The following is a 27,657-nucleotide window of genomic DNA, read 5'->3' on the forward strand; positions in this document are numbered from 1 at the left end:
CACATCGGCAGCGCAGCTGTTTGCATCTGGAGGTCTGGCCTGCAGGTGTTGGGTTTTACTTTTCCCAGCTAGCCAGTGTGGTGGTTTTTTTTTTAATTATTATTATTTTTTTAATTAATTTCCTTGTGGAGGGTGGGACCTTTGTTAGTGCTGAAAGCACCGACAGTGGGTGCTGGCACTCACTTGGGTAATATCCCCCGGCCTTCGAGCTCCAGGGTTTGAGTCAGACCCCGGCACCCCCGGCTGTCTGAGTCACTGTCCTTTTCCCACCGTCTCCCTACAGCTGGAACCCGGGTGGGTGTGGGTGGTGAAGGGGGACAGGCCAGTGCTGCTGGTGTTTCACGCGAGCAGATGATGCAGGCAGCTGCCAGCCCTTCGACAGGTGCTGGCTCTGCCTCTGATCTGCTGCTCCTGCTCCGTTGGGAGAGAGGGGAGTGAGCCGTGAGGTGGTCCAAAGCTGTGGAGGAGCTGGAGATGCTCCAGGTGTCCATGTGGTAGGGAAGGTGGGAGGAAAGCAGGGCAGAGCTGAGCATCTCCCAGCACCATTGCCAGGGAAATAAGGCCAGGTTGAGCAGCTTCATCCAGGCAAAGCAAACTGTCCTGTTGGCTGGTGTGACTGCTGCTTGGATTAAAGGCTCATGGGTTGGGGCTTTGTTCCTGTACATGTCACATTTTGCTTTAGAGCCACCCTGGGTGGAGCTGTTCATACCTGTTAGCCCCTCTTGCATGGGAGGGATTCTGCTGGGGTATAACCCCAATGTTCTGCCACAGTCACCCCCAGGGAAGGAGAGTGGTCCCTCTTCCACATCCTTCTTTGGGCAGCAGATGAGAGTCCCTTCATGTGATGCCCTTTCTTTTTCTGCTTTTTTTTGTCTTCTCTCCATCCATCCCTGCTTTGCTTCTGTAAACCCCAAAGGGATTTCCCCTTGTGCCTGGCTGAAGTTTGTTTTTACTCACATGAAAGATGGTTTTGTTGGGTCAGAAGATCCCTCACCAGAGGCAGTCCCACACTGCTGTGGTTTCTAAGCCCAGGTGTCCTTCTCAGGTCCCCAAGCTGCTCACCACTGCACGTCCCAAGGGGTGACCATCCGCTCAGGCCAGCTGCTCTCATGGCACAGCTAGGGGCTCATAGCCTGCGTCAGACCCTCCAGAGCTTTAGCAGCTGATTTCCCCCTGGTATCCGAGTCTCAAAGCATGGCTGAACTATGCCTTGTGCTTCAAAGCTCCTGGCCCCAGTGGGAGAAGATGCTACTTCAAGTGTGGTCCTTACAAAGTGGTGCACTTTGTCTCTTTGGAGGCTTTTTCTCCATAGGACACCTTTCCTGGCAGACACATTTCTCTTAATTTTTTGCACTGTTTTAAATGCTTGTTTTAAACCCCAAAGCTATCACCCTAAGCACTGATGGACATCGCACACCAGGTTAGAGATCCCCTTTCCCACCTGATGGATCAGAGGGAGAGCTGCACTTACAGGTGTTGAGGAGATCACCTTGTACCCCCTCTGCAAACAGCTCTTCCCCTTCCTGCTGGGTTGCCCCAGGACAAAAGGCCAAGTTCCTTGGCAGATTCCAAGGTCTTTGAAACTGGTTCCCTGGTGGTTTCTTGTGGACGCCCTCGGGAAATGTCAGCACCTGGTGCTGGATGGCTCTGCTTCACCATTCTGCAGTGGTTTCCAGCCTTGGAAGGTGCTGCTCTGCCTGCACGCTCCTTTGCTGCCACTGCACCAGGATGGCATCCCTGGCCATGTCTAGGAAACACCTGCCTCTGCTGTGGTGGCTTTCCTGCCCCTGTTGTAGAGCTGACGTCGGCCTTACTTGCATCCCTTTGATGAAGTCGCCAGACCTGGTTTTAGGCTCATTTAAGGTTCTTTTGGCCAGGTTTGAACTTGTCAGGCACTTCCAGGCTTGGCTTGGCTCCTCATTGGTTTGCAAGGATGCTAGTTCACACTCACCCCAGAAGGCTGCTCCACCCCTGACACTGTTTGCCCTGTATTTTCCTTAGTGTTTGATCAAATTTGGGGCACTCTAAATCACTTCAAGGTGAAATGCATAAATTTTCCTAAGAGAGGAGGTACCAAGCCCTGTGCCTGGTGAGGACCAAATACTAGAAGATGGCTTTCAAACATGCAGGTCTAAGCACCTGTCAGCCAGCACCCAGCCCAAAAATACTCTCCAGCTTTGCCTTCTCACGCCTGCAAGGCTCCTTTGCCTGTCTCCTGCTTTTTTGGCTTCTCCTTGTCTCAGCTTCCTCTGGTCTTTCTGCTTCCCTTTCACAATCCACCAGAAAACAAGAGTTGGCCAAAGCCCATCCGCCCACGGAGCCTTTGTGCATGGCTGCCTTTGTAGTGAGCAGTGGCAGGGATCCGTGCCCAGGGTGGTTACGACCATGGGATGGCTAATAGGCCACCACCCATCTCGTCCTTGGTGAAAGGCGTGGATGGAGGGAGGGGTGCCGCTTCCTGGGGTGCGGTGGGGCTTGATGTGACCTTTGCCAGTCACGTTTATGAGGGCTGGTGGGGGAGATGTGGGGTCATGGTAACCTGGCTTTAGTCACATCCCCTGGCTGAAAGCCAGGAGATCCTGCTCCTCTTGGAACTCCTGCTCCTCTACACCTCTGCCTCTGTCCAGCCTCTTTGCAACCCTGGCAGCAGGTACAGTTTCCCCAGAGTGTCATGCTGAGCGTCCCCAGGGACAGGTGAGGCAGTGGGACAGGGCAGGAATGCCTTGTTTTGGCCCATGATGCCCTGATGTCACAGAGATGGGCAGGCAGTGCATGCAATGGAAGTGGCATGGTGAGGGGCAGGAGAACTAGTGCAGCAGGGAAAAGCAGGCTGGAGCATAAGAAATACCTCAGCAGTAATACAAAAAGGGCCTCCAGGTGCAGCAGCAGGTTTCAGCAGCATCAGGGCACCGCTGCATCTGGAAGTGATTTGTTGGGGTGGTGACTGAGAGACGGTGGGGCTCCCAGAAGATGCCACCGGTGAGGCTCAAAGTGTGCCTTCAAGCTCACTCACCCCAATGACCTGCGTGAATGTCCTGGCTGTGGTGATTCAGGAGCTCAGAAGCATTTATTCCAAGCAGTGGGTCCTTTTGCCCTTGCCAGTATTTGTGCCTTATGGCCATTCATTCCCAAGGGTGTTCGGTGCCTGTGAGCCTCTGGTTCTTGACCATGGGTGCTCAGCAGCCTGAGTTTTGGGGAAAGTCAGCAGAGCTCCAGGTCTTGCCCAGCCTAAAACACAGGTTTGCAACATGCTTGGGCACACAGGGAGAGGCTGATCCCAAAGCTATTCCTGGGGCTGGATTTATGCTCGGGAGACCTTAGGGGCTGAGGAGTGCACCTGCTTGGCTGGAGGGAGTGCATCCCCTCTGACCCTCGCCCGCCTGCGCTGGATGCATGACTAGGAGGAAAACTGGAGCATAAAGGAAAGCTGTAAATCTGCCTGGAAGCTGTCGGGGAAGCAGTCCCTGGAGGAGGCTGTTTTGCTTTGGGTTGCTGTGCTCTAATTCTTAAAAGCTTTGGCCTGCAGATAAAAAGCTTAGCCTCTAATCCCATCCCGCAGGAGTGCTCCTGCAGAGAGCAGCTCAGAAACACCTTGCTCTTCAGCCTCTCCTCCCGTCCAGGCTCTTCCTCCCCTCTCCAATCCCACCTTTCTGGCCCTGCTGTCCCTCTTGGCTATTCCACCTGCTCATCCAAATGATTTTGGATGGGGGATGAGGAGTCCCCCCTGGTGCAGCACCTATTGCCCAGCCTCTGGCCACCTTCATTTACCCACGGCAGCGGGAGCCTCCCTGCAGCCCTGCCAAGAGCTGTCCTGCTGCCAAGGACCCGGCTCGTGTGCCGGGGAGGAGCTGCAATGCTCTCTGGTCCTCACCAGCTCTCCTCTCTCTCCATCCCCATCCCCACTGTAGGTGTCTTTGACAACTGCTCGCACACGGCCAGCGATAAGGGCTGGGCACTGGGCATCCGCGCCTTGCAGCTCGGTGGCAAGAAGGATGCCCGTTTCTTCTTCTCCCTCCGCACGGACCGGGCAGCCACCGCCACTGAGGTGACCGCCTACCACCGCTACCGCCCCGAGGCATGGACCCACCTGGCTGCCAGCTACGACGGGCGGTGGATGGCCCTCTACGTGGACGGGGCACGGGTGGGCCGTGCTGGCGCACAGCGGGGACCCCTGCACAGCACCTTCATGGCCTCCTGCCGCACGCTGCTGCTGGGGGGGGACGCCTGGGGGACCGCGCATGCTTTCCGGGGACACCTGGCTGGGCTGGCCCTGTGGCAAGGCGCCCTGTCCCAGCCCCATCTCCAGCGTCCCTTCCTAGAGGGGGCAGCCGGGGGGGCGGCAGGGCTGGCTCTGGCCACTGGCTTCGCCACCCTGGAGGAGCTCTGGATGCCTTTTCGGGAGGGTGCCTTCCCCCAGCAGCGGGTGCTGCCATCCCTGCTGTCCCCTGTCCTACAGCCACTGGGCCCCCCTGCCTGCGGGCAGACTGCCTGTGATAATGTGGAGCTGGTCTCCCACTACAACCAGCACTGGCCGCTGCGGAGCGGGAAGGTGGTGCGGGTACCGGGTGGTGAACCTGGCGGAGGATGATGGTGGGCGGCCAACGGTCAGCCGGGAGCAGGTTTGGTGGCAACATCAGGCACTGAGTGAAGCTTTCCGACCCTACAACATCTCCTGGCAGCTCAGCTTGCTGGAGGTACGCAACTCCTCCCTGCGCCGCCGTGCCATCCTCCTGGGCTGCGAGCCCAGCAAGGTGGGCAACGAGCGCTGTGACCCCGAGTGCGAGCATCCCTTGACTGGCTACGATGGCGGGGACTGCCGCCGGCCTGGCCGCTGCTTCTCCTGGAAGCGCCGCGATGGCGTCTGCCACATGGAGTGCAACAACATGTTGGACGACTTCGATGATGGTGACTGCTGCGACCCACGGGCCACCGACGTGGCCAGAACCTGCTTCGACCCTGACTCACCTCAGCGGTAGGTGCAAGGCTTGGGTGGTGGGGGGGTGGCACATCAGGGGATGGGGTACACCCTCTTCCTGACACCCATTCTGCACCTGGGTGTTGCTCCTTACTGGTGGCTTTCTGGTGTAGGAAGGCAGAGGGGCATTTTCCTCCAGGATGGGTGTGCTTGCCATCGATGGCGAGTAAATCCCTCTGTGATGCCCTGCCGTTAAATGTTTTTCCCCACCAAAATGAGGATGGGCTGATGGGGACACCCCCTCCCCCAGACAGGGGGTTCCCAGTGCAGAGCTGCCAGTCTCTGGTGACACACCAGTAGGACTGTGGGCATTCCCAGGGTGGGGCAGAGCCGCCCCGTGCAAAAGGTGCTGCTCCCCCTAAGCCCCCTGCATGGGATGCAAGCGGGTGATTGCTGCCCCTTCCCCACCTTCCCCGGACCTGTCTAAAAGCCTGATTTCTGAATCTATATTCAAAATGCCTTTGCCTGAGTGCTGGGGGGGGGGGGGGGGGGGGAAGAAGGAGGTGACAATGCTAGGTGTGAGTGGCAGGATTTGGTAAGGTGTGGGTTGCTGTGTGGGAGCCTCCCCAAACCTCACCCTGGGGAGTGATGCTGCCAGGGTGATGTCCTTGGCTGGGCACAGGCAGGGGCTGATCGAACCCCACACCTCAAAGCGAAATGGTGGTGGGGGGAGAAAATCCCCCTCTTCAGTCAAAGGCATGGGGTGGCTGCTCAGTGCTGGAGGAGGACGTGTACCTTTACCTTGTGCCACAGGTGCAAAACCCTGCAAAACCCACATTACTCCATGGAGCATCAACCCATGGTGTTAGGGGACCCTTGCTTTCCCTGCGGCCCTTTGGAGGCAGCAGCTGAGGCAGGATGGAGAAGGGGATCCCCCAGCATGATGGGGGACTCCGGGGCAGCAGGGACAGTGTCCTCAGTGCGGTCAGTGGCTTGCACACACCTGCCCTCCTCCTCAGAGCCTCTGAAGTGCCAGCAGCCCCGCTGATGGCTTCCAGCACTCAGGGCTCTGCCAAATGTGCTTTCTGGCTGGAGAAGGGGAAGGGAAAAAAAAAGTCATGGCTTTTCCTTTTTTTTTTTTTTTTTTTTTTTTAAGCTGTTTCTGTCTCAGTGTCAGAGCAAATTGCTCATTCCCTGTTGCTGGCTCCCAGTGATGGGCAGAGATGACTACTGGAGCGGGAGAGGTGCAGTGCAGGTGGCAGCACCTGGGGAGAAAAGCTGCAAGAAAGGGTTTTAGGAACATATTGTTCCTTTGATCTTCTTTCTCCTTCACTTTTTTTCCCCTAGGCTGTGGGAGCAGGTAGGCTGTGGCCATAAATCCTTTCTTCCCAAGCCTGCTTGTTCTCTCTGGTGCTTCCCAAGTGGGACACAGAGGGAGGAGGGATGGAGGTGTCTCTGCTCAGGCGGTGGTGATGGGAGAGGAGCAGCGCTTCCCTTCCTCCCTTCCTGAGCCTTTCTCACACATCCTTCGGTCATCTGAGAAAACACGGGAGGAGGATGGGGAGCCTTTCTTCCAACACATCCCCCTGGCCACAGAGCCTCACACCATGCCTCTGCCTGAGCACCCAGTCAGAAGATGTTTTCCCACCCCTGGAAGTCTCTTTGGTGACAAGCACCATCACCGCCCTGTGCCTCCCTTGTTTCCCATCCCTGTGAGCGAGCATGGGCAGCGCTTTCCCGAGCACGGGGAGCTGGGCAGCTGTCCTGCCCTGCCTGCATGGTGGCTCTCCTGCCTGTGCAACAGCTCCGCTGGTGCTGGCCACGAGCAACCAGCGCCGCTCGCCTTTGCTTCGGTCCTTGCTCTCTGGGTGTAGTTAGAGAAATGTTTTCATCCTCAGACAAGAAGGGTTCCACCTTAAATTAAAAAAGGCCAAATTTTTGCTGGTATGAATCAGGGCTTCCATTTGTCAGTATTTTCCCCTGAAAGCTGGGAAAGAAAAGAAAAGAAAACAAAACAAAAACAAAAACCTTGCTTCTGTGGGAAAGGAATGGGAAAATGGGAACACTAGGGAAATAACAAATCTTTTGCAATTTTCTTTCCGCAGACCTCATTGGCCTGTGCAGAAGATGAGATTGACAGTTTGTAGGCTAAGCTCTGAAAAACGTAATCCAGTGTGCCTGGCATTTGGGAAACCTGGGGGCTTGAGTTGAATCCTGAATTTAGACACAGAATTGCTGCTGAGCAATTCTGACCTGCCTTTGGGTGGCTTCTTCAGAGGTGCTGGTAGACACCCCCCCCGCCCCCCCGCCGGGGCTCATCTCTGCTGAGGGTACCCTGGCTCCTGGGGATTAATCTATATGTTTGTGGGAGAACCACTGGGAAATTGGTAACGTGGGTTTGGGAAAAAACAAGGGCATGGCCAGGTCAGTGTTGATCCCCCCAAAGCTGGTGGATGAATCCCGAGATATACAACCAGGCAACCTTAGCGCAAGGTGTTTTGTTCAGGCAGAGCTTTGGGTTTGCTCGTACGGTATTACACTTAAATGAACTTTTATAAGGAGCAAGGCAGCTGGGGAAGTTAGAGAAGATTTTTAGGGTGGAAGCCAAAACAGGAGAAATAACGTGAAATAAAATTTAACAGACTGCGGAAACGCGGTGCAACAGGAGTCAGGTGCTTCAATGGGAACAACAGTTTTCGGTCTGTAACTGGAGGGGAGCGAGCTGGCTGCTGCCCCACCGAGATGCCTGTGCTTTTTCATAGCTGTGGCAGACCTGTGTTTCAGAGCCCAGGAGGGAGCTGCAGATCTGGGAGAGCCGAGGGAGAGGGAAACCCCACTGCAGACAGCGCTCTCCAGATCTCCTTTCAGATCAAGGTGGCAAGACAAAAATGTTGGGATCTGTTTTGATGGAGTAGATCAGTTCTGCTGTATTTCATTTCCAGGCTCTCAGGAAGAGTGGTTTGGATGCAAATGTTTCTTAATACAGCTGAAAATAATCCAAACGAGGAAGAGTGAGACACTGCGCAATTTCTTACTAGCATTGTAAACAGATTCAGTTTGTTTTGGTGAAGGGTCTCGATACCTTGTCTTAACTCACATGACCTTAAGTGCTCATGCAAAAGCTTTTACCATCTTAGCACATCCCTCATTTAAAATCTCCTTTCCTTGGGCTGCAGCTTTGGGAAAGGCCAACCGGAGTGAGAAGCCTTAGGAACAGCAGTAGCTCTAGTGCTTCTTAGCTGGTGGACATCTCAGCATACTTCTAGGGCCACACTTCGTGCTAGTGTATACCCTCGCCCATGCTTAGCAGGCGAGGGAAATGGGCTTGGGAAGGAAGAATTATAAAGCTCTGGTAGGGATAGACCCCGCTGCAGCTGAGGTAGGAGCTGCCCCCAGCTCTGGGATAGGAAATGATTGTGAAATGATGGCGGCGTTTCTGTGCACAACACCCAGACCATCAAGCCATCTCGTTGAGTCATTCTTGCACCTCCTTTAGTAGCATGTGGGACACAAGTCCCACTATGCTCTAAGCCAGCTGGGCCACCACCCCTGTGTACAATCCACCAGTGGGGCTGTGTTCTTGTGGGTGAGGGAGACTCGAGGGAGAGCTCAGGTGAGCAGCTGAGTGTAGACATCCCCGCAAGGCACCACAACAGGAGCCATAGGAAGCAAGTCAGGGACTTCTTATTCGCCCTGACCCACCACATGAAGAACAAGGGGCCAGGCAGTGGCAGGAGAGCTGCCTGCTGTCATCCTTCACCCAGTCTCCTCCTGATTTCAAGCATTTTCCAGGAGTTTCTGGTAGTGTAATGCCAGGGTCTGGAGTAAAATTTGCCTTGATTTGCTGCAGACATGCATCTTCTTGCACTGCCTGAGTGCTGTTGTAATTGGTGCTCTTGGAAGGAAAGCAGCAACAGCTCATTAACAGCAATTAACACCCAGTGAGGGTCCCCCTCCGGCAGTTAGTCAATGAGAGTCTGGTGTGTGACACAGTTAATGCGAAGAGAAAAACTGGAGAAGAGCCTGGAGAGCAAAGTGGAGAGCTGAGCCTTTCATCTCAGTACCCAAAGTAATGGCAGAAAACACCCAAGTGACAAAAGGAGGTGAAAAATGACAAGGCGTTTCCAGCCCCTTGGTGGCCTCCACAGGGATGACCACAGCTGTGATATTAAAGAGTACCTGATTAACAAGACACTTGATGGGCTTTAATGCAAGCTTAGCTGGCCTCCCGTCCTAAGGGAAGGATGCTTAATTGGGTTAAAGCTGCTTGGGAGCCTCTGCTGTTTAAGTGGTGTCTTCAAAAGCCAGTCCAGATTAACCTCACTGAGTGTCCTTTGTGGACAACCCCCGAGGATGAACAAATCACTCCGAGCTGTTCTTCAGCACTGGAGCAGCCCATTGTCAGGAGGTGTTCAGCTGAATGTGGTTGTACTGATAGCATAGCAGGTGTCAGTTTGAGAGCAGGATGGTATCTTGGGGCAATAGCTGACCTGCCCAGGCTTTAATCCCAACCAGATGGTAAAACAACATCCAAATTAGCTGCTCACTTCCTTTCCACCTTTTCTTGCTACAGGAAACCTCAGCAGATCTTTCTCACTATAAAAGAGGGCAGGTATGTGTGATGTCACTTCAAAATTATAAGCCCTGGGGATAAAACCTGAGGTCTCTAACACTGTTGCAGAGCACAGATTCAATGGGTAGGTGTCTGCAAACACCTTAATTTGTTGCTTGTGGTTGTTGGTCACTTGAAGGATGGATTGGAGAGGGTGTGTTATCTGCAAACCATCTAACTCACAAGTGTGGTGTGGAAGAGACTATTTGCTTGCCTAATGCTCCTACAAGGAAAGCATAGTTAAGAGATGCCCCTGCTCAGGATTGGAGCTTTGGCGCTCTCTGCCACCTCTTGGAATCCCCCTGGCCTGTACCCAAATATTGGCTTCGTGTTCCCAAAGGACCAAGCCTCTAGCGTTGGACTCAGGTCTTAGGGCTTGTAAGTGTGGTGATGAGGGTATGGGTCCTCTAGGGACACCAAAGTGGTGGGTTCACTGGTTTCTGGGCTTATTGCTTCTCTCTAGTAGACCTGCTGGGACTGGGGAGGTGCAGTAACAAACAGGGATTTTTGATGGAGTCTGGTGGTTTCTTGGTGGATGCTTTAAAGTTTCATGAGAGTGGTTGGATTGGAGCTCCTAAAAACCCCTTATTCTTTACTTGTAGGAAAGCCCAATCTTTCTGAGCTTTCCCATTGATTGCTGCTTTCAATACTTGGCAAAGATGGAAAGGATTGTTGGATTGGCAGGATGTCTACTAAGTTGCTTGCTCATGTTGGGACTTGGAGGCTATGTTTAGTGGAAGGTGTGTGTCCCCATGGCAAGGGGGTTGGAACTGCACGATCGTGAAGGTCCCTTCCGACCCAAACCATTCCATGATTCTATGAATTTGTCTCTCGGTGACTCAGCTTGCCCAGTGTCCTAGCCTGGAGACAAAGACTCCAAATTTGCTTTTGACTTTCTCAAAGTAGATTGGAGGGTATTTGGCATGGATTACTCCATAGTAAGCATCTTTTGCTTTGTGCCAAAGGTCATATCAGCAGTGGGATTTTGCTCCAAGAGGCAGGACTCAGGGTGGTGAGACCGTGCCTGCACTGTGGACCTGGCCAGCTCTGCAGCATGTTTGCATTTATGCTGCTGGGGAACTGCCCACCTTGGCCTCTGGCTGCTGCCTTTGCTGTCCCTGCAAGATATATTTTGTTTGCTTAATAGTCCTATTTTTTCTTTCTGTTTCCTTGCTTGCTGTGAAGGCTGCTCCTTTCCTTCCATCTGATGCACTTGTCTGTCCTTGTGTCCCTTGCATCTCTCAAACGTTATTATAAATGAGGCTATGAGCTGGGTACTCCAAAGGCCTCTTTAGGGCTTTTCATCTCATGAAGGGGTGAGAGAGGGAGTTTCTAACCTTTCCAGGGTGGGTTGATAGATAAAAGGAAAGGGTAGTTGTGGGCTGGAATCTCAAATGATGAGAGGTCTATGAGGAGAAGGTTGGGAGTGGCAGAGGAGGTGGTGATGGGAGCTCCAGCATGGAGGCACACTCTCTAGGGCACATGTGGCAAGATCAGGGTATGACTTGGCCCCTCTAAAATGGCATCAGCCTAGAGGGACTGCTTTCCAGGGTGGAGGTGACACCAAGGTGCAGCCATCCAAGGGACTATGCAAGGTTTTGGGGACACTAGTCAAAAGTAGAGGGCTCAGCACAATGGCTCCTGGTGGGACCAGAGTTCTCTCATGTTACCCCAGGAAGCAGAGGAGCATGAGGATGTACAGGTGTCCAGGTCCAAGGGGTGGTTGGTGCTAGTCAACGCAGCTTGCTCTGTGTAGCGAGCTGCAGCATACTGCTGATGTGCCCAAATCTTTTTCCATGCATGTTGGGGTGCTGAATGTAGAAAAGAAAATCTCCAGTAATTGGTTCCTTTTCTTCCCAAGGTAGAAGACTCGGGAGTTAATTTTCAATAAGCCTCTCCTGGAGGATGAGTTTTGCTGGCTCCTGCAAGCCTTCCTGTGGGGATGGAGCTGCCAGGCAGAGTGTTCCTCAAGGAACCTGCCAGGTCCCCCCAGGGGTGACCATGTCCTCTCAGGAGAGGGAGAGCACAATCTGTGTGTGGATGAGGGGAGACGATCCCTGCCCAGTGGCTGTAGGCAGCCTGGGTGCTTTCGGGGAAAACAGCTGTCCCAGATGTGAGCTATTGTTCTAGCAAACACCACTGCCTTGGGGGCTCACTTGAGGGGGGCCGATTGTATCAGGGTGGCAATTGTGAAGGAACAGCATGTGTTTGATGGCTGGGGGAGTGTCGCTCTTTGTCTTGATGTTCATCCCTCCCCAGGGCTCCTCCTTGTCCGACTGTACCCTTGCCCATGGATGGAGGATGCCAGCCAAGACTCTGGCCTGGCTAGCGAGACCCCAGGAACCGAAACGGCAGGGTGGTGAGAGGCTCGGCAGCCAGCCGGTGGGACACCGTCATCTTGGCATTGACGGGGTCTCTGGGATGATTTAATCCCCGTTTGGGTTGGCAGGCTGAGCTGCGGCCATTGGAGTCATTAAGTGAACATACTGCTTTTAGTTTTCCTTGGCCCAGCCACCACCATTATTTAGGAAATCAAATTGCCCCTTTGCAGAGGGTGATGGGGCGAGGGGGGATGGGGCCAGCAGAGCCCAAACTCACCAGGATGGTGTGAGGCATGGGACATTGCTGGGAGGCTTTGGGGGAGGGCAAGGATGCTCACCCTTTGCGACTGTTGCCTGCCAAGGGTTGTACTGGGGACCAGAGAAAGCCTCGGATTTTTTTTCTTTTATTTGTGGTTAGTGTATGATCGTTACATTACAAAACTTCCCCAATAAATTATCTCACGTCCTTTTTATATCCACGAGGAAGGCATTTTTAGAATGCTGGCTTGTGCGCACCGCGCTCCGACTGGGACACCCAATTGCCTGGACCTAAAAATAAGTTGGAGGCTTGGGACTTGGTTTTTCCCCTTAAAAGAAAAAAAAATACATAAAAAGCAGTGGAGAGATTTTGGCTTGATTAGATTTCTTTTCCTCCTTTTCTCTGTCTCGATCCCTTTCCTGACTGATATCAAGGCTGCAAGTTTTTCTCCTTTGGTGAGAAGTCCAGGGTGAATTAGCAAAGTTCTGGATCTTTTAGCAAGACTGGATGTTCCCACCACAGTGAAGAGTGCCTGAGGTGGGGTTATTGACCACAGGGCTGCATGGTTCCCCCTGCAGAGCTAGGCACTGTTAGCTTAATGCCCCTGGGAGCATCATTCCTGCTCAGCAAATCGATCCACTGTTGTCAGCCCTTTTAAAGGGTCCTTCTGCCAGTGCCCAGCAGATTCCAGTCTGAACAGATGAGGCAGGTCAGAGACTGGAAGGGTGGCAGCCTGGTCTTCTGCCAGCCCATACTGCCCCACTGATGGATGGGCGTGCCCATTGCCGCCTGCATCACTCATCCTTCCCCAGCCTTGCAGTGCCCGTCTTTCCTTTCCTGCTACCCCGCTAGTCAGGGAGGCTGGATGAAGAAGAGACTGACCTTTGCTTGGTACTTGGTGGGCACCAGAACAATTTTTGGAGTTCAGCTCAAGCTAGGGGCTCTGCAGCCCCCATGCATGTAGAAACCAGTTTGTGGTCTTGCCCCTCTGTACCAGCCATGCCTTCTTTCCGGAGGGGACCGAGCTGTCTCCTGCTACAAGTTAGTCCATGTTTCTCTCCAGCCTCAACCGGTCCTAGCACAGAGCTCCACAAGCACTCTGTCTCTCGAGACCTAGCGCTGATGATGATACTGGTGGTGATGTGCATCGTTGCCAGCTCCTTGGCTGGACCTTTCGTTAGTAGTGTAGCACATCCTCGCTGGTGCATGTGCTGCAGGGTCATCTTCACCACGCTCATCCAGTCCACAGCTCTCCCTCTTTCCCACCAGCTCTGTGAGATCTGTCCTATGGAGGATGCTGTGGGAGGTGGGTGGGAAAGGAGGAGGCACCTGATGAAACCTGGATGCTTATTTTCCATTGAACAGCAGTGGGATGTGGGTGCTTAACTTGACTAGGCTTCTTTCAAAACCCTGCGCGGCAAAGGTCATGTCATCTAAGATGTTTGCAAACACCTGCCTGTGTTGTGGTCAATGATAATCCTAGGTCTTCAGCTTGGGAAACTGAGGCACAGAAGTCTGGGACATCTTGCCTTGCAGTTATGCAGCAATGAGGTGCTGCCATTGATGCTGGGGCTCTGGCCTCCTGCCTCCTGGTCCCTGGATGAGGAAGAGAGGCATTTAATGAAAGGAGATGAAGCTGCTTAGTCCTGGCTAAATGCAAGGTTAAAAATTGTGCTCTCATTTATGCAGTTCCCTTTTGTCTGGGGTGCTTTGCTGAGCTTCCTGGCACTGAGGCTGCTCAGCCGTGTGAAGCCCACACAGTGCTGGGGGAGGCCAGGAGCGCTGCACCCACCGCTGTTACCTCCTCTACCTTTCCTCAGCAGATTATGAAATGCGCTATAAAAAATGTCAATGAAATCTGGCTCCTGGGGCACTGGCTTGTTTGCAGAGACCTTAAGACTTCCCGAAACCTGGAATGTTGTTTTGTAACTTTGCTGCAAAAAGTAAGAGAAGCTGATTTACAGGTCTACTCTTGTGGGTTAGGCGGGACAGGGCTTATCTATGCAACCATAGACAGCTAAAAAGTGCTGTAAGGTTTGGTCCTGGCCTGGGATGTCTTTGATTTTGCTTTGAAATAAACAATCCAGGCATAAAGTAAACCATAACTGGCTTTGTTTAGCTTGGAGCCTGCTCTAGAATAACGTGCCACTGCTGAGTTCTGCCTTGCAAACCTGCAAGGGGCTGCAAACACGCTTCTCCATTTCCCCCAGCGCTTCTCGTTTGACATCTCTCACACATGTTCTGTGCAATGCCAGTGTCTCACCAGCCAGCACCTACACTGTCAAAAGAAGGCGAGTGCTTGCCCTGCGCAGTGGATAGCTGCTTCAAAGCATGGCGGTGTGCGCTGGAGCTGGGATGCTGCCTGTGCTGGGCTTTGGAGCTCAGCCACCCAGGGCAATGCTGGGCTCCACTCCTTCCCCAAGCTGCTCCTCTGCTGCCTTTCTCCCTGGCGGGGCTCTGCTCCTTCCCCTAAATGGTTCAAAACTGGATCTTTAATTCTGCTGCTTTTGAATTCTTCCCATCAACTTCCCCTAAGCACTGCTGTTTCCCTGTTTTCAGGCATGATGTCTTGTGATGGCAGCTCCTGTCTTCTTGCAGCCCTTGTAGATGTGCAGTAGCTTCCTGACTGGCTAGGAACACTGCTAGGTCTTTCAGATGTCCAGGCATGTGCTCTGCGGGAATGATGATGCATTTTCTGAGGCCACTGTGGTGGTCTGAGCCTCCTTTGTGCCTCCTGAGAGTGAGGGGTCAGTGCTGGGCACAGCTGGAAAGCCCAGCTGGGCAGGGTCCTGTCACCCAGGCAAGCACAAGCCCTAGGGTTTGCCCTCAGAGCCTACACTTGTTCAGCAGCATTGCTCCTTCCTCGTGTGCCCTTGGGGTCCAGGGGGTGGAGGTGAGTGCTGCTGCAAGCAGGTGGGACGCTGTGTTATGGACCTACTTGTACTTGGGGATGGCAGTGAGGGACACCTCGCTGGGATGGAAGCAGGCGCTGACCTGCAATATTTGTCTCCTTTGCTTATTCCACTGACGAAGAGAAGCAACAGGCTGTGGCTCTGAACTCTAATTCCTGCTTCGTTGGGTTTTGGAAGGGGAAATTAAGAAGGAGTGGGAAGACAGATGTCCCTTCAAAATCTGGGAGGTTTTGGTCCTTGATTTTTGTCTGGCTTATTCTATGGCAGTGGCGTGTACTGAGCCTTGCTGTCCTGCACATGCATGGCTTGGGATCTCCACTTTGCAATGCCTGAACCCACAGTCTGGTTTCAAACAGATAAAAATCTTGGGCATCTGTGTTCCTCATGAAAAAGGCAGCCAGAGGAGGGGAGTTGCCCCTGTGATGGGCAGAGGTGGGGAATAACTACAGCCTTTGTAGACCTTGGAGAGTTGGTGGGGTTGATAACCCTAAATATGTGTCTTAGTGGTGGGGGTGTGTTTAGTCAGGACTCAGACACCATGAAATAAATACCAGTGTTTAGTCTGTTCGTTGCTGCTGGGGTTACTTCTTAGTAATTAGCACATTCCTTTGGAGTTCACTCCTATTGATGTTTTTGGGGTGTGTGCACTAACCCCAGGATAAACACAGATTTCTGCCTGGGCACTCCTCTGTAGGATTGTCAACTGGGCACCCAGTAGGTTGAGTTGAAGCCCAGGAGTCTGAGGCACACGTGGCTTTTCAGCTCCCACGGAGCTCTCCCTGGGGTCAATGGGGGTGCATCATCCATGGAGCATAAGTTGGTCCATGTGTCCTCTGCTCCCACCGTGAGAGCAGCTGGGAGCCCTGCCGCTCTGGAAGCTTGACTCTACATCACTGCCCAGTCTAATGAAAGACATCCCTGCACCTTGATGGGTCTCAGGTGGGTCGTGTGTGTTAAGATGATCTCACCCGTGAGGGAACGGTAAGCCTCTCTGAGGAAGATGTGGCCATGATTCACTCTGATACAAATAGAAAGGCCAAACAAGCAAATGGAAACTCCCTACTGACCAGGTCCCTGCAATTTAAAAGGGTTTTTACTACCTATTCCAGTACGCATTTGAAAATCATACGCATTTACTCTTACATACTACAATCAGATGGTTTTTAAGCCATTAAGGCCCATTGGGTCAATAACCACCATTTTCAAAAATCTATTAAATACCCATTTCCGTGGAAATAGAGCTTTTACAATTGATCATGGCTACCGACTCCCATTAAAAAAAACCCCAAATGCTATCAACTCCCCCAAGATGTAGAGCACTAAAACGCAGATTGCCGGGACAAATTTATCCCAGGGGAAAGCTGATGGCCCATTATGCTTAAGCAACACAAGAATTGTCACATAAGCCAGGAAGTTTATGGGACTTGCATGGATTTGTCCTCCCTGAGGGGATAAAAGGAAGGTTCATGGGGTGAATCAGTAGTGTTAACAGAAGCTCACAGCCAGCCTCCTGTGGGAGCTTTTTGGGAAACATTTGGTTTATTTTGTATTAACTTTCAAGTGTGTACAGGCTTTGGTTGTTTGGCAGAACCAAATGATGCTTTAGGGCTGAAGTGCTGTAAGAAATGATTTTGTAATGTCAGAAATGTAAGAAATTGAATTTGTGGGTCTGTTCCTGGTGGCACAAGGGTTTTCCATGTTGAATTACACAGGGATGTTACAGCTCTGTGTTTGTATGAGGGAAGCTGTTGGGAAGGTGACCTTGCACAGATGAGGTCCTAGTCTCTCTGCCCTGGGAAGGAAGCCCTTTGAGGCTGCTGGTGTTGTGGTGGACCCCAAATAAGGCTGTGGGGGTGTGAATGTGGTGGGATGGCAGGGCATCTCTGCAGGTTGCCTCTGGGTAAGAAGTAGCTCGAGATAGAGGGCTGGCGAGCAGGGGCTTGACAATATGGAGGAGAAGGGGTGGGAAGAGTGGACGGCCCCACAGCAGCATTGCTGGTGGTGCCTTCCGAGCATGGGAGGCGAGAGCTGTGCCAGTCCTAAAATATACTGCACAGCAAAGGGGTCCTGTGTGCCCCTGCTGAGCACTGGTGATATGGTGGGTTACAGCTCTGGCAGCTTCACCTCAGGAGGTGACCCAGAGGGCTGGGACCCATCAGTTGGCGGTTGTCCCCTGTGAGAGCAGCTCTAGTTTTCAGGGCATGCACCGAGGATGGGGGAACAGCAGTGCAGAAGAAAAGAGTCCCGGCCCTGGCTCCCACATCTTGGCAAAGAAGCACAGGAGGAGCTTTGCGATCCAGCTGTCCTTTCCGATTAGGGCTTTGCTGCTCACCGTCTGCACCAGACAGCAGCACCGCTCAGGATGCGGGCTGGCTGCTGGCGTCGGCTGAAAGCTGCTGTGGCCCCTTGGAAGAGAGGTCAGGTAGACCCTGCCGAGCCAGAGGCCATGCTTCCCTTGTTTGTCTTCCTTCATGCCTCCTTCAATCAGCTTCACTGCAGCCCTCTGCTCCCTCCCACAGCCCGGGGTTTCTCTGCCGTGTGCACTGATCCCAGCCCAGCGGTCTCTCTTCCTGCTGCCCTGTCACTCTCCAAGCCCTTTCTTGCTGGGGATGATGTCTGTGCTGTGGGGCCATGTCTAGATGCTTCCTCTGGTGAGGCCACCGTGAATAGATGCCCCTTCCTTTCCAGCAATGTGGTGATGTTGAGTGGTTATTTATGATGGGAATGGAGGAGGCAATGTGGTGGATTTGTTCCCCCTTCTTAAAGGAATTTAATTAGAGGCAGGTGAAGGGGAACATGTGGGTTCCTGTCCCTGGGGAGAGTGTAGACATCTATCCCTAGAGCAAATGCTGTGGGACTTTATCCTGAGATCATAATGTAATGGCTTCTGCGTTGGGCACCAAGACCGTTTGACCATTTAGAATCATTGGTGGTTGGGCTTGGTGCTTTCTGCAGTATGGGACGGGCTCCTCCAGGACCTCAGGAGAGTCTATAGGTCTATCAAGTAAGCATAACCATCAGAATTTTTTTTGAAAACTGAAATGCAACTTGGACAAAGTTCTGGTGCCTGGGTCAAAATGAGTGGTTCTCAAAAACCTTACCTCCCCCTAAGATGTCCTAGGGCTGGACAAGCTGTGGTGCCCATTGTATGCATGGCAGCGAATAGCTGAGTGAGGCAGTAAGGCAGCAGGGCACAAAAGTCACAAACCCAGTGATTTTTCAATGATCCAAGCATCTGATGTGCACGTGATTAATCTGTGCTGAAGGAATTGTTGCTGAACATCCCTGTTCCTTCAGAGGAGGGAGCTCCGCACTCTTGTGGCACTGGCCAGAGATCTCAGGGGTGGCTGATGATACAGATGCTGGAGCACCACCAAAATAAACCTCAAATTTGCAAAACCTCCAGAAAGAAGTCACGAGAGGAGGCTGTATCTGAAGATAGTATTGGAAGGTGAGGTCAGAAGATCTGCGAGGGGGTGTGCACCCATTGGTATGGGTGTCCTGAGGATGCCCATCATGCAGCAAGAGTATGGCTTGGGGTAAACCTCTCCTGAGACCCTCATGTATTCAACACAAATGGAGTGACCATCCTTGGTGCAACTCTCAAAACATGAGTATCAGTGTGCCATGTGCAAAGAGCCTTAAAACTGGTCACTGCTCTCTTGCCCTGTACGTAAATCATCAATGGAGCTCTAACGAGATCCAGAGAGGAAAGCAACGTGTGGCAGGAAAGCAAACAGTCTCTGAGCAGGCTGGTGGGGAGGAATTAACATGGATTTTCAAAGCCAAGTCCCCTGGCATGGTATGAGATGCAAAGACAACTCACTGATGCCCGACTGTGGCTTCACTCTACGTTAAGAAGAACTTTGGATGTATAGAAATCAACTATGGTGATTGTGGAAGCCCTCTTGAATGCCTCTATGTTAAGATCTGAGGGGTTGTCTCCAAGTGGGATCTTACAGTAGGCATCTGCTACCGACCTCCAAACCAAACTGCTTTTTGCCCCTTTTTCTGTATCCCTACATCCTGCCCCTTTCAGAACTGGGACTCGCTGCCACCTCCCCGGCAGTTCACCCTCCCACCCAGTCCAAGTGGCACTTCAGCTCCCACCCAGCTGCTGCCACCTCTTTTTGCCTTTTTCTTGAGCTCCACTCCAGTACTATGCTTTTAATCTTCTTCCACCCCACAAAAAGGGAACTTGAATTTTGCCTCACAATCTTGAATAAAGCTGGAGACCATGTTAATCCTGTCCAGGGATGCATCTCAAGTACACTAAGCTTCAGCTCCACCTTCCCTGTTCAGCAGATCTGCTCTTTCCTTTTTCTGCTCTTTTTTATTTGTAAAAGGGTCTTCTACTTTTTTTTCTTTGTCTGTCTTTTTTTTTTTTTTTTTTTATTCCTCCCCACAGAAGTCAGCTTGATTTCAGGGCATTCCCATTTCACCCCATTCTGTCTGGCAGTCTGGTCATGTCTGCTGGTCAGCCCTGGTTTTCAATTCTTAGTTCAAGACCTGTGTTCATGCCTCCGTTTAAATTAATCTGAATCAACTCATTATTAGTTCTGGCAAAGTTTTCTTTCAGCTCTTCCGTAATTTCTACGCTGCTTACCCAAACCAGGTCTAAAATAGCGTTGCCTTTGGCTAGTTCAGTGATGATTTAATGAATAACTTTTTAGTGAACATTTCCAGGAATATCTGGGCCATGCCATTGTTAGCAGCATTTATTCTTCAGTCTATCTCAGGGCAAAATGCCCTGCAGGGCTTTCTGGTCTCACGCTAATGTTATTGTCTTTCTTTCCCAAATCTGACCTCAAGAAGTTGCTTACTACCATCTGATGAAACTGGGAGCTTGCCTGCTGCGTGCTAGATCTGCAGCCTTCTTGGTCCCTTTCCCCAGTAAATCTATATGGAAGGGTCACAGCCTCAAACCACAACTCGTCTCTTTGATCCCATCTGCAGCTTTGCCAGTGCAACTCCCTGACCCTGCAGCATCTGCTACTGCTTCAGTCCCAAAACCAAATGCACCTCCCACGCGGAGACTGAGGGTTATCTCTGAAGCCCACAGGAATTGTTCATGCATAAGGGAAACGCCTGATGCTGAAAGCCCTTGCGTTGGAGTGTTTTGTCCTGTCACCCTCTTTGATATCTTGATACTAGGTGACTCATGCAAATTTTAAAGTGTCTCTTAAGCAGTGCTGCCAGTGATGGCTGCTGTTTTTTTACTCATGCTGTCAATGCCTTGGAGGTGGGTTTTTGCAGGCATGTCCAGGAGATGCATGATGCCCTTGTCCCTCGTGTACCCAAATGCTCTTTGGCTGGAGTCCACCACGCAGTGAAGATGATGAGAGACTCCTGAGGACTGCAGAGGCTATTATTCCAGCAGTGTTGTGCCTCCTGTAGTCCCAGGGGAATGTCTGGTTGTTCCTCAGCCTTCACTTCACCTCTTGCATGTGTTTTGCATCTGGCTGTGTTACCAGAGCCTGGCCAGGTGAGAGTCATTGGATGTTGCTGCCTTGCCAACTTGTCATGATGCTGGCAATGATGTTTGTGGCATACCAGCATAGTGCTGGACTGGAGTCAGAGCTCCTAGACCATGGTCATGGGGATGCAAGTAGTCTTAACAAGTACAGAAGGACTTAAGCTTTTGGCTAAAAATACACCATCCCCTGCCCCAGCTGCATTAATGCCAGAAACTTCAGGGCAGGTAAACCCAGAGTGGCAGGCAGCTGCGGTTACAAGACCCACCATCCCAGTCTGGAGGCAGACAGAGAAATCCATCTTGGGTTGTGTGCTGCACCAAGTTGGTACCATGTCCTGCTCATCCTGTGCTAGTGGGCTTTGTCCGCCTGCGGCGGGGCAGAAAGGAGGCAAGGCTGAGCACCACCTGGGAATTTGTGTGATGGGAACAGGGAAGAGGGTTCACAAATTCTAGCCAGGATGATTCATGTATGCAAGCAGTGAGCACAAGTCTGGAGGGTTATATCTTTAGACACCCCCCCCCCCTAAAGAGTCACCATGGAGAGGAGCCCTTTGGTGGGGTAAATTGGATGATGTTCACTTTGGCTCGCTATCTGGAGGAGTATCTCTCTTTGCTGATGATAAGGAGACTTTAGAGAGTCTGTTCTCTGAAAATATCTGTGCCGCCTGATTCAGCACCTGTCTTCATGGATTGAGTTGTGGCTCTTGGGCTTGTGGCTGCTGCCTCAGTAGCAAGGTTGCTGCACATTGCATTAACCCTTTGCAGCCTTGGGCTAACGTTGTCCACACACAAAAATGTTATTGGCAGGCTGGTGCTCATTCCTGGGAAGTCTGAGGGACTCCTTGTTTGTCAAACAGAGTTTTGGGGGAGTAGGAAGAGGAATTCCCTTGTGGTGGTTGAAAGGCATGAAAGAAGAGCCAGGAATCCCCTGTGACTTCACTAGGCTGTATGGCTAGCTGGAGCTGGCAGGGTCTCAAGTATTTTCCAGCTGTCCACGGAGGGCACTTGGACAGCTTCCACCCAGCCCCACTCCCACATCCCCTCTGATATGTCTACAGGGAAAAGACTCCTATTTTTGAGTTGCAGTGGAATTCCTGTGGCATTACACACTGCATCCTTTGCAATACCCAGAGAATTCAGTTTGATTTATCGTGCTGTGGGGTACATGCTGGCCTTGCTTTTAGTTTGGAAGTGCCATCTTTTGCCGGTAATGGCCACTTTTGTGGCCCCAAGGCTTCCTGTTGTGATATGGCTGTCACTAAAAAGTGCTGCTGCTTTCTTCTTCTCCCACCTTAAACCACATCAGGCTTGCGTTACAGCTTGGCTGTCCATTCTACTGCCCCACAGATTAGCAAATCCCACCTCTCTCCCACCTATGCACCAGTAGTGGTCCTGTTGCTGCTGCCAGAAATTGCTGCCTGGAAAAGTAGCAACAACTCTGTCTCTACAGAGTATGTCAGGTTTTCTCCTTTGACCAAGTCAGCTCAGAGCCTAACTTACAACCATGAGTAGAAAGATGCTGTCTCCCCCAAGGAAACACATGAGAAAGGGATGTGAGAGTTGTACACAGAGGCCTGGGATCGTGGATGGAGCATGATTTTTCAATTGCTTGGAAAGGAAGCTTTGGGTCTTTAGACCTTAGTGTGGTAAGGTCTAGCGCAGCAGTAGTTTTCCATGCAAAGCTATAGCTATTTGACGACTCTTCCCTTTGATATGATGGGATGACGCAGAGAAGGTGGGGCAGGGCTTTGAGAAGACTGTGTCCATTGCTTCCTGTCCTCAGTCTGAAACATGAGAAATTTGTATTGGACATCAGGATACTATTATTTTTTTTTTTTCCCATGAGGGTGGTTAAGTACCACAGGTTGCCAAGAGAGGTTGGGAAACCTTGTAGCTGTTCAGGCCTCAGCTGGACATGGCCTTGAGCAACCTGATTTAATTAAACGTGTTTTGAACAAGGGGGTCAGAGTTGATAGCCTGTGAAGATCCTCTCCATCTGTGGTTATAAGTCTAATTCCACTAGTTTCTGGTGACATGGTTGATGAAGCTGCTGGACTTCGCTTTCCTTTCCTTTTTTGATAGTAAGAAATGTCACACAATGACAGCACATCCTTATGTCCCATACAGAGCCACGTGTTCTTGACCCAGCACCGGGACCCCGCAAGCATCAGTGTGGCTCCACCATGCTGCTGCTTTCCCATCTTGCTTTCTGTCAACCGTGAGTCTCACAAGTAAAATAGTACACAGCGTGGGGCCTAAGCCTGCCTTAGATAGTCAGCTAGTGTAATTTGGCAGAACTTTAAGTCAACAATATCACAGGCAAGCACCTGTTGTGAGGGAGGCTGTCATATCTGGAGTCATTCCCTCAAATGCCATCATTTCAGATGGTGTTCATGCCCACATCCATCTCTAATAATGGCAGTTCGTAGCCCTCCCACCCCTAATCTCTCTCTACTATTGCACATACTCTTCTTGCAAACTCCACTCTCCCAGGGGTTCAAATACTCCCTAGGTCCAAGTGTTGTTACCATGCAGCTGGCTGCTCACCAGTGAGTTTTGGATGCTCTTGGGAAAATAATTTGCTTTGAACCTGGCAAACCTGATGGTCCTTTTCTGTCTCTCTTCTATTCTCTGCCCTATTCTTTGGGGTTGTTTGTGTGAGGTTGTTTGTTTTTTTTTTTTTTTCTTCTCAACTGATAGCTGTACCTTCATGTGTTCTTCTGGCCTTCCTTGTGTTTTTGTGTTGGCTTGCAGTGCTCACCCTGCTGTAAATACCACCTAGTTTGGAATACTCTGGTCTTGTAGGCATTGGGAAGCTATTTGAGGAGCAGTGGAGAGGGCTGTCATTTAAGCTGTTTGTGGAGACCGAAGGCTGCTCTGCCTTCCCCCTGGGGAAGATCACAGAAGTGCTGAAGAAGAGGGAGAGCATAACCTTGGCAGTAAGCAACAGGCAAAGACGCCAGTTACATGCTCCTTGTCTAAGCTAAGGGTGCCAGTGGGAAATGTGGATTGAGGGGAATTGGAGTTGCCCATTCTAGAGCTGTTTTTGTCTTGCTCGTGTTTTCGGGGACACCGGCAGGATGTTTGTGCTTTCCATGGCGTAGTGGGTGAAATTGAGGTCCTTTCCTCTCCTTCTCCATCCAACTCATCTAAGCATCTCTCCATGCTGGAACTGCTCCCTCTACCCCGACACGGCCTTGAACCATGCAAATCTCTCAATGGAGGAAATTACGGTTATTTATAATTAAGGGTTGACAAAAAATGTTGCTAGTGTCAAGGGACTAGCAGGCGACAGCCAGAAAAACATCATGTCTCCAGAAGAGGGGCGGCGGGAATATCCCTCTGAATAGGGCTGACGTCAGCTCTCGGAATTTGGACAGCCTGGACGGGTTTGGGGCTATTTTTCCAAGATATCATAGGTCAGGAATCAACGTTATTTTTAAGTCTGTCCCCCGAGCAGCTCTGGTGCATGAAGGAGACTTTTTCTCCCCCTTCCCCCTCCTTATGCTCTATTTCTATGAAACTTTTGCTTCTCTTCCTTCCGAGTCATGCCACAAATATGTCCTTCAGGTTTATTTATTCTTCTCCCTATCTATTCCTCCCGGCCTGCTCCCGTCTTGGTTGGGTTGAAGGGATGGCGTCAGCGTGGCGCGTGTCTGGGATGCTCAGGCGAGACATCACAGGAGGAGATCATGTTCTCCTCATTTGCCGTTTCCGGTTGAGAGAGTTTTCTCTCAGCAAGCTGATGTGGCTGAGGAAAATGTTCTGGGAATGCTGCTTTGTGGTGGGAGATCTCAGGGCCTGGTGAAGACAAGCTGGTCATCTCATCTCTCCCTTAAATTCTGCCATATAGTCCAGCCAAGATTTTTCTAAAGTAGCTGAAGTTTCAGAGTTGCTTTGTCGCTGAGAAAAGGTAGGTGAGATGTCTTCAGCCCAGGATGGCCTAGTGGGGCTGACTGGTAGAGAAGAGGGAGTCAGCAGATCCTGATTATCTGACACCTCCCAAGTCAGCAGTGGCTTCTGAAAGTCTCTGCTGTTTCAGATCCAGAGAAGCAACCTTTGGGTTTACCAAGCTCTGTTGCTCATGCTGTCCTGCTCTAGTCTACTTCTGGAATCCTGCTCCTCTATTTTTTCCACTTTTTCCTCCTCCTTTTCCATTTACTGTAGCAACCTCTCTTTTTCTAAACAAGTTTCTTGGTACAACTTGACTAGGGATCTTGCCATCGCAAACAGTTTACTTGCGCATCTCTCGTTGGTTTCCCTTCTCACTTCACATCTCTGATGAGAATGCACCTTTTTCCCTTAGCCCGTGCTTGGGTCTTTGTCCTTCCTTTCATGACCCAATGTAGTGAGGAATGTGCTACCGGCCACCACTTTTACAGACGCTGCTCATTCAAATATAGTGGGTGTGCCTGACAGCTAGCCCAGTGTAAAGAAATGATCGTGTTCCCCTTCAGAATCTCTCCGTGCAGCTCGAAGATGCCAATTGCTCCTGGAAGCATGGGAATAAGTGAAATGCTTTCCACCACCTTAATGTTGCTGTTGGCCTCATGCTGTAGGTTTAGTCATTCTTATGACATATTTCCACAATAGTGCGTTTCCATCGTCATTCCACAGTGATGTATTTGAAGCCTTTCCATGAGTGTTTTCCTTGCTTAGAATCTCTTAAATTAATGGCCTCACAAACCATGGGCCATGGTCCTCAGATTCTGAAGGCTTAGATACAGTGTCTTCCAGGGCTACCTGTCCGAATCCTGTCTCAGCCCATGAGGTTAATGGTACTGATGGTGGAAATGGTAGTACTTGATTTAAAAGAGTATCTGGCTTTTGCAGCACAGCCCAAGGCCCTACAATCCCACTATTATTATTACTGGCGTTATTACTGTTATTATTAAGTTAGAAGCTGATTGTTTTATACTGCTGAGGACATGAACTCCCTAAAGATCAACACTGGGACTGTTGGTGTACTAGTGAATCTGCTATAGACCTCTGACCTGTGCAGAAACAACCACGCAGGGGAGAGAGTGAAACCTAAATTTCCTGGCTGCTGTGTTGATTTTTTTTTTTCCTCCAAGTGCTGAGACACACACCGCTTTGTGAGGGTAATTTCATGGATACCCAGACACACTCACAGGTGTTACTACTCTGCTGCAATGCCTGTTGCCTACTCACCTCTCCCAGCCCGTTACCTCCCTGTGCCCTTCAGAAACGGATGTCTTGGATATCCTCATTCCAGTATTTTTTTCTGTTCCTGCAACTCTTTATTCCCAGCTCTGGAGATGGGAGGAGACAGCCAGCAGTGTTAGGAGGCTTTTCACACTAACCATGCCCTTTGATGGATCTCCAGAGATGTCCCCCTCTCCCCTTCAAGCTTATTTTGGGAGCTCCTGTGCTCCCCTGCCCTGGCTCCTGCAGACATCCCAGACCTCCTCTCAGAGAGGATTCAGATCCCGTGCAGAGAGACAGATTCACGTGAAGAGGGTCCTGCTGCTGGCTCAGTGCTGGGGGGACCCAGACAGTGCTCTTCTCAAAGGTCTGTTTTGAGCAGAGCTGGAAGAGACATTCCTTGGAGCAAAGTCAGAGATACCTTTTGCTCATGCTCTTCCTTCTACAATACACAGGGATGGGGCGAGGCAGCATGTTTCTTGGTGTGTTATGTGCCTGTGCCCGGCAGGGACCCTTGTTCTTGCCATGCACTGCCACTTCTGGCATACTGGTTGTCTTGGGGGAGGAGTTCTAGTGGAGGGCTGTGGTTGTGAGCTGCTCCGGACAGACTAGAGAAGCTGGAGAAGAGACTTCTTGGCCCCTGTTGGAAAACCCTCCCTTCTCCCAAGAGGAAGGTTTTGATGTCCGTTCCTGCCCTGCCCTGCATCAGGGATGAGCCCTGAAAGCCCTTGTTGGAACCTGCTGGAGTTCTGGATTTCTTTCTCTTTCCCAACACCTTGAGGAAAATGCACTTTTCCCCTCCCCCACATTCCGCTCTTCTGATGCCAAACCCCTTCTCTTTTCCTAGCAGGACTGACCTCTGCCTTTCCTTCCTTCTCTCATTGTGTCTCCTCCCATTTTTTGCTCCTTTTATGCTATTCTCTGGGATATTTTCTCTCCCCATTGTTGGAAAACCTTCTCTAAGAGTAGAACTCATCAAGAAAGCTGCTGTAGTTACTAAGATTTGCATGACTGCCTCCCACTCAAACCTCCCACTAGCAGAACTTGCACCTTACAGAGCAGAATTAGTAGTGTCATAGGACATAGTCTTGGAACTTGCTGAATTTGCCATGCTTTACACAACGCTGTTGGCTTCAGAGAGTTGAGAATGGGGCGTCCAGGTCTGCTGCACCCTTTCCAGGCTATCTGTGGGTGGCTCCTGCTTTTCCTCTTTGGTCTGTTGAAGTCTATGCTGACTATCTCCTCTCCCTTGTCCTCGCAGGGCGTACATGAGCGTGAAGGAGCTGAAGGAGGCACTGCAGCTGAACAGCACCCACTTCCTCAACATTTACTTTGCCAGTTCGGTGAGGGAAGAGTTGGCTGGTGCTGCCACTTGGCCGTGGGATAAAGAGGCCCTTAGTCACCTGGGTAAGTAAGTAACCCCCCTCATGTGGTCTCAGGGTTGTTGGTTTTCCTCTCTCTTGGTTGACTTTGCAAAAAGAGGCAGCCATGATTTGGCTCCATATTGAGGATGTTTGATAAGGAGGTTATGATAACAGGCTTTGGGTGTACCAATAGCTGCTGCTGTGAGGAAAGGAGCCGCCTGTTCCCCATGTCCATGTGGGAAAGGTGGTGAGGTCACGCCCTGACAAGGGGCTTCCAGGTTGTCATGAGAAAATTTAATGGTGAAGGCAGTGGGACAGAGAGCTTGGGGAGAGCTGCAGGTTCACCATCAGCACAGGCTCTGGAGAGGGGTTTAGACTCACATTTGGCTTCTCTGGGGACCTTCTTGGTCTAGCTTTCAGGATCCTGGAAATGGTGAACTTCACTTTGCAGCATGTAAAGACAAACAGATAAACCAGGAGTATCAGTGATTTCAGAGCTGCGGCTCCAGGTTTGAATGAGTCCAGAGCTGACCAGGTAGTGAGCACTGGCCGCTTCTGAATCCAGTTGCAAATGTGAGGATGACTAGCAAATTAAACTATGTTTTTATAAATTGGCTTACTACCTGCTAGAG

General features: G+C 51.2%; 1 protein-coding gene across 1 annotated transcript in view; it reads left to right on the top strand.

Annotated features, from left to right (window-relative positions):
• PAPPA2 (pappalysin 2) overlaps window positions 1-27,657 on the top strand; it is a 97,185-nt gene that overhangs the window by 2,552 nt on the left and 66,976 nt on the right. The window contains 3 exon segments of the mRNA XM_055725315.1: window positions 3,909-4,558; window positions 4,560-4,972; window positions 26,923-27,068. Of these exon segments, the coding sequence (XP_055581290.1) occupies window positions 3,909-4,558; window positions 4,560-4,972; window positions 26,923-27,068 (1,209 nt within the window).

This window comes from Falco cherrug, chromosome 12, assembly GCF_023634085.1.
Source record: "Falco cherrug isolate bFalChe1 chromosome 12, bFalChe1.pri, whole genome shotgun sequence".
NCBI classification, from domain to species: domain Eukaryota; kingdom Metazoa; phylum Chordata; class Aves; order Falconiformes; family Falconidae; genus Falco; species Falco cherrug.